Raw genomic sequence first — 11,363 nt, 5'->3', positions numbered from 1 at the left:
TCTGTTTAGTTTAGTCGTTCGCCGTGCGCGCGCCATGCTGTATCGACGATGTTAGTTCCCCGGTGTCAGCTGCGAGCACAGACCTTCCCTTCCCGGTGTGATCCTCCTTGGGGATCCCTAGGGTGCCAGTGATCGTTGACAGCGCTTTTCCGTCGGGGGGTTTGGGGGGTCGTTCGCGGCGAGTTTCGTCCCTTGACCACGAGCAACACGAATTGTGACAGTGTCGAGTGCCGAAGAGATTCGACAATGTTTTCGAGTTGTTTCGGCGCGTCGGAGCTGCTCCGCGGTGAGGAACAGCGGTGAGAGGCTCGGTTTGTCGTGGTCGGACCGATATCCAGGTTGCCGGACAGTCGTCGAATCGGGTCGCTTGTGAAAAGTTAACCGTTCGCACGTATCGCGTGCTGACCGATACCCGAGCTCATTAACGGCTCGTCGAAGGCGAAACCGACCGATAACGTTATCTCCGGCAATTCCAGGCTCCGTCGCGACCGCCATTGTCGTGGGACGGGGGCGATATCGTTTACCACGACGTCAACAGGTGATCCTATGCTGCAGCATAGAGCCAAAAGCACCGCCGAAGCTGCGGGCCTCGGTTTCCTGTCGGCCCGTCGAACGAATCCCGATAGCGCCGAGCGACGACATCCGATCGCGAGACGAAAGACGAAATAGGAGAGACGAAATTTCCGTTGGACCGGACTCGGTCGTTCCGACGGCCGATAAGGTCACGCTCGCATGTGCCAGGGGACAACGGAGATAAGCCTCTAAACAGAGAGTGGAAAGGGGCCCGGCTTCGTCTCGTCTGGCGCCTTGTTCTACGCGCTAAAGTGACACGTCGCCTTGGCCAATAAAGCGACAGACGGTCTAAACTGAACGGATCGGCAGCTGCACTCTTTCGCCGCTGTCCCGGTCCCGGTGTGCCTCGTTCGTTGGCCCCATACCCGACCGGGTTAATTTCGGACCGAGTAGGCGGTCCCCGCGAGGGAGAACCGATCCTCCGCGCCGCGCCGCGCCGAGCCGAGCCGAGCCGAACTAAACGCGCCGCTCCGCGCCGCGCCGGAAAGAAAAGATAGAATAAAGCAGTGGTTGTGCCGGAGTGCCGGATCCGAAATGACTCGCCGGAACTGAGCCACGGGAGAAGGGTTCCCGAGGATTTCGCCAGGATGATGATGGCGCCGCAGGTTGTGGGTGTCCTGCTGAAAAAACCAGGACAGCAGAGCCACCCACGGTTCCCGCCGCTGGATCCGCAGGAGACCAAAATTAGGGGTGAGTTTTGATCTCGCTTACCAGCGTTCGTCCTCCTCGGAATCGGCGGAGCGACAGGGGTGGTTTTACCACAGCGCAACATCTGCCACCGTATCGTTTCATCGCGGCCACACTTCCGTCCTTGTTCAGGAAGTTGTGCGTGCTTGATATTGTTAGGCAACGCGAGCGTAATCATTCCTAGGCTTTCACTTGTTCAACCGTGCTGTCTCGGCTTGCTTCGAAAACTATTCCGAGTTCACGGTGCGCTTAAACGAAACGAAGCTTCCGAGGCGAGCTGATAATAGAGCTAAACGACGTTTTCAAGTAGCTTTTTAATTTGGTTTTTCGGTCAGGTGTTATGTCAAGGTTTCTTTGATTTAGCATCGTCTAGAACTTGTTCGATATCGCATAAATTTCGAGCACGTCCTAGGATCCGTTTCGACGACGAACAACTGTCTCGATTTAACCAATGTCGTTCGCGTTCTCGCTAAACACCGCGCAGAACAAGTACACATCGGGACCGTCTAATTTGTTCACTGATTTAGACACTGCACCACGCTGCACTTTGAACGCTGCACTCCACGCTGCACTCCAAATGAATCGACAATCGCGAGCAAACCATGTTATATGTAGAGCCTGCTCAATGAAACAGCCACGCTAGGCTACGCGAACTTTGAATGAAGCAGGCAAACCGAACGTTCACTGGAGAGATACCTAATCTAGTTTAGATAGAATAGGGGCTCTATCGGACTACGAATGTCTCCTAGAATTCCAGAAGTCGCCAAAACTTCGTCAGCTATCCTCTGATTCATCGTCGAAGCTATTTGAAATCTATTCCTCTGCGATCTCCCCGAAATAATTAGCGAAACGAATGAACGAACACCTTTTCAAGCGAAAGAGGAATCACCGAATCCGCGGAGCACGGTAGTCGCGATAGAGCTACGACACGAAGACATTGTACAAAGTTTCGGAGACAGCAAACTGTTCGCTCGGCAAATATTAGCCTAACTCTTAACTAGAAAATCGACGGCCGAGTCACGACCTAGGTCACTGTTCCGCCGGCCGTCTAATCTTCGTTATCGCAACGGCTCACCCGGGTATGGTCGCTCCATTTTTCACGATTACCACTTCGTTTGGAGTGCTTGAATCGATAACTAATTGATCGATCGAAGGATCTCTCGCTCTCTCTCTCTCTCTCTCTCTCTCTCTCTCTCTCTCTTCCTCTCCTTTTCTGTGGAGAATCTATCCAGAATTACCGTACTCCTGGGTACTGTACTGTTTCTCTAATTGACGCCCAGGTTGTCCAGAAAAATGGACAATTTGGGAAGAGGAGATACGATTATTCGAGCCTTGCAGCCAGCTGTTGACAATTCGTGACTATAAAAATGAACCGCAAGGATCGAACAATCGTATCTCCTCTCCTCAAATTGTCCATTTTTCGGGACAACCTGGACGTCAATTAGGGAGACATTACTGTACCCGAGAGTACGTAGATTAGAAGTTTCAGGGATCAAGCGAGCGTTCACTCTCGTTACAAACAGCGCCTCGAGTTACGACCTGATAAGACCGAGTGTTGTAACAACACGGCCCAATGAATCATAACATCGATAATATTACAAGGATCGGGGCCGAGGAGGCCGGTGAATGGTGAGTTGGTGTTTTCGCGTGCGACGAGGAACGTCCTCGCTCTCCTGTCGCCAAGCGAGCCGCGTTTCTTCGTCTAGTTTGTAGCACTTTCTCGTTGCATCTTCGTCGGGCCATCCGTTTGATCGTTATTCAGGCTCGGCGGGGGGAAATAATTAGAACCGTTCGATGAGAATGCGAGTCATTAGGACATCAATCGCTAAACGAGTCTCTCCATTAACGTTTCCCTCAACGTTGAGCAAACTTTGCCTCGTTGTACTATTTCTGACAGGCTGAAATCGTCGGAGGGAACAAATTCACTTTCGTTCAACTTCTCTTTCTTGTCGAGATCAAAAACTACGATAGAAATCGAATAAAAATGTCACAGAACCTCGCATCAAATTCTATTCTAAAAATTCTAAAAAATCTATTCTAAATCTATCCTAAAATTCTATATTCAAATTCTATCACACTGTGTTTCGTTTGGCACAAGGTTTCCTAAGTTTGATTGTAGTAGGATCTTCACAGTCTTTATTACTATTTTGTAATAACAAATATGAAACCAATTGTTAGCGTTGAAAATATCCTCTGTCGTAAGTCCGATAAAATTCGGAGAGCGCGCTATAGAATGGCGCCATAAAGTGAACTGTGTCAAAAATTCCAAAATAGCCTGACCCGTGACAAATCCAAAAAGGTCTCGGCTGACTAAGCTGTTTGGAATGGTAATCCGAATTCGCGTATCGCGTATGGAATGCCGGGTCTACAGGATTCCGGAGGGCAGGAGGAACGCGAAGGACTCGCATAAAACTCAAAGTCGTCGCCGGTTATGGCGCGAAATTAGCCCAGGTGTCGTCAACCCTGACATTACGATCGCGGAGACGGTGTCAGGGCTAGGATCACGATCCTCTCCGAGCCGGCGCTGGAAAAAGAAACGGCGATCAGGCCGCGCTTACTTAGGCCAGCCAGTTTTCATGTTCCCCGGTGCGGGTAACCGCGTAAAAGTATCCCGTTACACCACGGTAGCCCAGATACCGGGTTACGGTGCACGAATTGTCAATCGAACCAGAGGTTGCGAGTTTCCGTCGACTAGCCGGCGGAAAAACGCAGACCACAAGAATTTCGTGGCGCCATTTTTTCCCGACGTCCGCCTCCAGGCTGTTTAGAAACCTCCGTTCCGAACCCTTGAAATTCTGCTTCGATTCTACTCGAAACGGAGGTCGAACGTCGACGCTTCTGCGCAATTTTCAATCCGAGGTAAAATAAATTTGTAAACGCTTGCAATTAAGCAGAAGGTGTTGAAAGTTTGCGTACAATTTTAGGACAGCTTCGTCGTGCTTTAAACCAAAATTTTCCCCCAGTTTAACAGAATTTGCAACGACGAAAGTATTCGACATTCGGTGCAAGGCCGGTAGAACCTTGTATAAAGTTTTTTAGACAGTTCAATTCGATCCGAATGTCCAATCCAGCTTGGCAAAAAATAAATCTTGTTCCATGAAGCTGATTTTTTGCTGGCGATGCACGGTACTCGCCGAGGAAGTGGATTACGCGGTAACGTTCCTTTTGTACCGATTATTCTAAAAATGATTGAACTACATAACTCATCACCGTGTCCTCGCAACGTTTATCATTAAAGTCCGCTAACGAGAAATGGGGCGTTACCGTTTCCAGTTCGCGCGAAACAACGCTGCGGCGCGTAGATGATACACGCATAGTATTTCGATCGTGTCCGACTCGATTTATTTGCGCATCGATAAGGAACATATCTAATCTGGGATATACGACTTGGAGTATTTGTTGCGCGGCTTTGTGGACGTTGTGCGATTACAATTAAAGGAGTCATCGACGGAGAACATAAGTAAGCGGTCTGACTCGAAATCTATTAAAATTGACACAAGAACGTTTATCGTTATTTCCGAAAAGATTTATCGGGCACGCGGAAGTTGGTGCACTCGAGAATCCAATTAGTTTTTATTCTCCGGATAATCGAAGCTCTCCGCTCGTTGTTCCACGAGAAAGATAACCGATTGGAGCGTAAAATTGCTATCTCGAATACGATATTTGATGTGCCATTTTATTTCATTCTTTCGACTGGAGACCTAATCCTCGACGTTTTTATCGCCATTGCGCGCAATTAAGGAGACTTAGAAACTCTCGAATTTTCTTCGGAAATGAAATTTTCTTCGCTTGCCGCTGCCGAGACGTTTCTACCGTGCGGCGTAGCTTAGCAGCAGTTAGATCGAAACTCGCTTCTTCTCCACAAAATATCTGAACAAGTTAATGACAACGTACAGCGAAACGTTATCAAATTCCCCCGATACTTTCCCCGTTCTATCTTTCACTCGCCCCCTCTCGCGAACGCGTGGATTCGCAGTCGAGCGATTCGCGGTCCGTGTCCGCGAGGTGAAAATTAGAGCCGCGCCCCGGATACGTCGAAGTTGACGGATCCCGTCGATGTTTAGGTCAGAACGTTTGTTATGCGGATGGTTAATTGTAGCCGGCAAGTGGAGTACCTAAATTCCATCGTTTACGGCAGGTCAAGAAACAGTAAAAGGAAAGCAGGTGAGTCTATTAACGCGTGTACACACCTGTACTGGTTCTGACGCGGTCGAGACCGAGACACGTCGCGCCGCTGAATCCCTACCAATCCCTGCCGTTCCTCCCCGCGCGCGCAATTATCCTAGGCCCTTTCTCTTCTAACGGTCCTCCGAGAGACAATTAATCTAGAGCGATGTAGAGGAAACGCTTTTCCCTTTCCACTCGTCGTTATCGCGTGCCAATGAAGATTCAGCGAGCTTAAACAATTCGTCGGAAAATTTGATCTCATGATCAGGAGTCCTGCTATGAATTATATAATAATTATATAAATAATTCGTCGATGCTCTTAACGGATTCTTAACGATCCTCTCGGGAAGCTTTTTAAATATATTTTACACTCGAGTCTTATAAAAAACGAGCTAGAAGGCTCGAATAATCGTGTCTTCTCTTCCCAAATTGCCCTATTTCTCTGCACAATCTGAGCGTCAGTTACGGAGACATTACTGTAGACAACTTAGAGAGGTAGCCACCCTTCGGATTTCGTCTCCCTCGGACGCTCTTCCGTTTCTGTCTTTCTCGCCTCGGGGATTCGCGGCGATTTTTCGCGAAACGCGAGTCGCAGCTCGAGGGCCTGTAGACGGTTTTTCTGAGGGTAAATAGCCAATGGGGCCCCGTCGAAGGGGCACGCACGAGTGTCCGCAAATGGTGACACACGTTTCACACTTCGGTGTCCGCGTGTGCGGCACAGGAACAGGATCTTCGAGGTGTCGGGGCTGCTAACTCGATTTTTTTTGCAGCCGCTGCAACCTTGCCGGAGGATTCCCCATCGAATCCCCATGTCTGGGCTACTCGAGGCATCGATCTCGGAACGAGTGCCAGTGTGAGACAATGTTGCGAGAATTGCTACTGCGTTCTCTGTTCTTCGACCCTGTCGGTGTTCGTGTATTTTACGATTTTTCATCCTCGATAATAGCATCGCAGTTTTTCTGCGAGATTAAAGCGATCCGCGCGAGTTCTATGGGAAAGCAGAAATTCGGTAGAAAGTTGCTTCTTCCTGCAATGATTTTCATAAATCATCCTTGTACTCTCTTTCATTTCTCTGTCGCAAATCCATCGAATCCGAAGCCTAACTGTGTCACGCTTCGAAGAAATATATCCTACAAGAACACGTGAAAGGAATCGGACGTTTTACAGTTTTTATAGCAAATACAAGCAATTTCGCATGGAAAAATTGAATTCAACCTCGAAGAAGACGCGCATATCGTCGTGCTTCTTCTCTCGACAGAAGGACGACAGAATTGTTCGACGGAAAAGCAGAGACGCGTTCGATCGAGAACACGGAATCGAAGTGGACGAAGAGTAACTAACGAGGCAACTGGAGCGTGCCCGATTTATCAAGATCGTCGAATCGATCGGAGGATCCGGATAGATACGTGGCTGTTGAACGATCGCATCCTCGAAAACCGCTTACCTACGGGATTACTTGCCGCAGAACTATTGACGCAAGAGGGCAAACTTCTCAGGAGGATCGGCCGTGTGCTGTGAAAGGATTCGCGGACAGTCGAAGAAACTCGACGAATGGGGTCCAAACATTATCTCCGTGTATACATCTTAATCCCCGGTCGCAGCGGGTTTTCGTCAATAGCACTTGTGAACCGTACTTAATTCGACGCTCTGACCTAAATCCCAATGGCGTGCACGCAACGGGAATCACGATCGCGATCGCGACGACGATCGCGATCACGGTGCGCAGCGCTGTCGGCGCGAGGGTACCAATTTCCGACGATCCCGTGGAAACGACATTCCTTCGGCGTTTTTTTTTCGAATTTAACCTCGCGAAACGACCGAAAGCCGTGTCTTCAAATTACTTCGATTATCGGATCGCGCGCGAGACTGGTTAATTTCGAGCGCTCCGCCAATCGGAGCTTCGGTTCGTTAGCTTTTGTTAGCTCTGTTGTATCCTGTAATGGATAAGTGCCGGCAAACAGGTCGATACGGCTATTTATGTAAGAAAGGATGCCCGAAGAAACTGTGTTGCAACGGCGGATTGATTAAACGTCGCTAGCGAAACGCTCCGCAAAATCTTGTCTAGCAAAAACATAGAAATTACGATGACGCCGAAGAAACGGTCGGATCTGGAACACCGAAAGGATAAAGTGAAATTTAGGAAACGATACGGACAACTGTTCTTTCTCGGAGGACAAAGTTTCACCGGGTACGTATTAACTTTCCAGTTTCAAACGTTGATCGCGGTTATTCAGGATTTCTTTCATAAAAGCCTGCGAGAAGGGGGAGCAAGATAATACTCGCGCGTAGCCAAGAACGCGGAGGAGACCGCGGTTCTACGCGAACGGAGCTCCGGCAGGCTGTTCTAACACCTAATTAACGAAATGCCACGGGATCAACGAGCTCCGGAGACGCGGGTATCGAAGCGACACAGGAAACCAGCATCGTCGGAATACCGATCGACTTGGTCAGCATCCAGGGACTAATTAAGTCGATGCGCGTCGATCGGAGCCGCCTCTCTCAAAGGCGAACGCGATCGCTAAAAAGAGACCGAAGCCCCGCGAGGCGACGCGACGATCGTTGTTTAGAATTTCCCCGGCGTCCGACGCTAATGAAACGATCCAGAAGAGCCGAGGGGAGACGATTGGCCGCGCAGAAGCGATGAAAAATCGTATGGGGAAAGAATCGGAGTAGCGACGTGTCGTTGAACGCGCCCGAGGATCGAGTGCAAGTTGCGAAGAAACGACATCGTGACTTAGGTTCGTCGATCGAATCGAATCTCGGCCACGGAAGACTCGCGTTCTGCCTTTCACTAAATGCTCGGCCGTCTTCTTTTACACTTTACACGTATTCGGGATTCAAATGGTCGACCCGGTCGTGCCATTTACCATTCGAGGCTCCTCTGTGTGTCGGCGCCGCGCGCCGCGCGCCTCGCGCCGCTCTTCTTCGCGTCGAGCGAAGACGGAGACACGAAGACCGCCACGTACGAGGAAACGATCGTCTAAAGCCCTTTCCACACCTGGCGGAACCGCGATCCCTCGATTCAGACCATTCGAGCAGATGCCTCGGCTCTTCCTTTCTTCGAGAAATCTTATTAATCGCAGCCGTGTAGGATTTCTTTTTTCTTCTTCTTTTTCTTTTTTTTTTATAAATAACAATGGTACCTTTCCTTCTTTGCGATCAGTTCGAGGATGATCGCGGAGCAGAATTTGAGAGCTGTAAAATCACGGAGCATCGGAGATTTTAGAAATCGAGTTGATTAGCGGAATGCCTGCAATCCGCTAAACAATTCGCCAGGAATCCCATTATCATTGTCCGAAAGGAAAGTATTACCGTAGTAACATAATTTATTCGAGCAACTTCATGCCCCTTTCACGGTCGACCTGTTTTAACAGCAAGAACGACTTCGCGACCTAAAAAAATTCAGCGATATATTCCTTGTCTTTGCAAAAACTATCTCTTGTCTTTGCGAAAATAATTATATTAGGCAATTGATCGAAGAAAAATGTACCTTTTTACACCGACCATTGGAAAGAAACGTACGATCGCTTTAAAAAAAGAAAAAAAAACATTCGGATAAAAGAATACAATACGCTGCGAAGAAGACAGCGATCGTTGCAGAGGAATGGAACACCGAACGAACGGACGAACAAACGAGTCCTACTCGTTTTCACACGAGAGCCAAGAACACAATCCGAAGGATTCCTCAGAAATCGATACACCTTTTTATCGCGAAGGAGAATCATAGTATTTGAAAGTGAATGCACACGAGTAGGTCATTGTATGTAGATAGTTTTGCGGTGAAAAGAAAATAGCATCAAGCCCGTTTCACACCCGATGACCCGTTTAATCGTGCAATCGCCGTAAAAGCTCGACGCTGATTATCATTAATATTGGAAAGTGAATTTATGAATAATATCGTCCTAGATAGGTAATCCCATCGGAGAAAATCGGCGACGTCGAGCCGTCTCCGCGCTGGAGCCGCGCGATCGGATAACCGTTACAAAATACAGTTCATGTATCGTCTGGAAAAGCAGAGTACAGCTATACATATACTCCGTGTAAAATTACGCTGGTGTTTACATCGAATTATCGAAGCGCTCGAGGTTGGAGATTAATTCGGTGAATTGGCACGTTGGGGAACTGTGCCTTATCAACAATGTAATGCACCGATGCTGGGCAGCTAACAATACACGTTGCCGCGAGTGCGCACAATCCGCTGTACACTCGTCAGTGAGTCATCGGCGATGCAAATGTTGCGTTCGTTGCAATTCAGCTTTAAAACTCTGCGCAAACTTACGTTCTTGCGCAAGAACTCGGGCATCCAACGATTATTAAAAATTCCGTATCGTCTATTAATCGATCCCGGTGATTCGAGAACGAGGGGAAGCTACGTTATACGGTAATGTCTCTCTAGTCGACGCTCGGATTGTCCACAGAGCTGTTACGAGCTGCAAGGCTCGAATAATCGTATCTCCTCTTCCCAAATTGTCCATTTCTGTGCGCAATCTGAGCGTCGGTTAGGGTACAGACACATTACCGTACTTCGCGAAATTCATGTTTTACGGATTCCCGACGATTGCGGCGTATCCGGGCGCAGGAAATCCGCGGAGGAAAATATTTTGCCGAGTCGAGGCACGCTCGACTACTCTTCGACGCTCGAACGAAATTTCTATCGGAACGGCGATCGAACGGCGACTGGTCAAAAGCCAATAGAAACTGTTCGTTGGCCAGGGGAAACCAGGGAAGCGGAACGACTCCTCTTCCAGCTCTTATTTGCAGGTAAACAGGTGTCCGAGAGAGGGACGTGGGCGTCCGGGGACGCCCGTCGTTCCGGTGGGCGACTTCCAATGATTCACTTTCATCGGCGCGGGCCTACGTAAAAGAGACGGAACGGCTGCTTTTGGAGGTGTACCGGGCTGTGATCGGGCTGATCTTGAAAGCGAGTCCGAGATCCGACCTTGCCGGCCGCAGAAACGCTCGCGTTCACGGCGGATCCGTGCAAAATCTGATCGCTTTTTAACGACCGTCGAAGAAATTCCATCGGGGCGAACAGAAAAGGAAACGGAGGAAGATAATTAAAATCGCAGGTGCGGCAAGGTGATCGGTAGATCTCCTTCGATCCCTCCAACGACCGCCGTGATCGGTGGGTAGTAATGATAAGCCCTGATCGCCGTGCACCGGCCTCGAAACTAATATTTTATCGTGCAGCATACCTTCGCCCGAAACATTTGCAAGCAACATCTACACAAATTCATCGATATCGACGCAAATTCTATTTACAATTTGCTAGCGACTAAAAAAGAGAATTGCGTTCTCCCGGATCCGCGAATTTGCGGAAGCCTAAATGGAGAAATTGCCGCGAAAGAATTCGCGGAGATTTACGAGTTTCTAAATGCCAACGGTGCAGGAGACTGTTGGTCCAGTAATGACAAAAGAAATTACAGTTAATCGATGGAACGCCGTTGCCGGAGTAAAAGCGCGCGAGACTCCGTGGATCGGGGATCGATCCCGGATCGATCATGGATCCTGTCGCTCGAACGCCGAGTCCACAGGGCCGCGCATTGCTACGGTGAAATCCTGTCGAAGAAAACTCGACGCGCTTCTTTTTTAATCGATCTCTCCCTTTCCGTCTTTCTCTGCGCGTCGATAGATCAGAATTAACCGACGAGAGGAGGCCTTGATCATATTCGCTTTCTAATTTCAGAATTCGCGGCTGCGGAGCCCGTTCCGCGGCTCCCGATCTGTCCGCGATCGATCCGAATCGGCACGATTTTTCGCAATCGACTCGACGAAAATTCGCGCACGGTTCTGTTCGCGTTAATCGACGAAGAGCCTCGCGATTTCTCCTTGCTCGTTCGATTCGAAATGCGAGAAATTCATCGACGGTAATTGGACGGCGATCGATCGATTTTTGGACCGAGCGAACGCGGACTGTCTCTTCGCGTTAATTGGAC

The 11,363-nt window shown here is 49.1% G+C and overlaps 1 protein-coding gene across 1 annotated transcript in view; it reads left to right on the top strand.

The window, feature by feature from the left end:
- LOC117226075 (uncharacterized) overlaps window positions 1-11,363 on the top strand; it is a 52,257-nt gene continuing 40,894 nt past the window's right edge. The window contains exon 1 of the mRNA XM_033480052.2: window positions 1-1,263. Within this exon, the coding sequence (XP_033335943.2) occupies window positions 1,161-1,263 (103 nt within the window). The 5' untranslated portion in view covers window positions 1-1,160. The remainder of the gene's footprint in view (window positions 1,264-11,363) is intronic.

The sequence above is a fragment of the Megalopta genalis genome, chromosome 11 (assembly GCF_051020955.1).
Source record: "Megalopta genalis isolate 19385.01 chromosome 11, iyMegGena1_principal, whole genome shotgun sequence".
Lineage (NCBI taxonomy): Eukaryota > Metazoa > Arthropoda > Insecta > Hymenoptera > Halictidae > Megalopta > Megalopta genalis.
The sequence above is the reverse complement of the archived record's forward strand: the minus strand, read 5'-3'. Positions and strand labels throughout refer to the sequence as shown.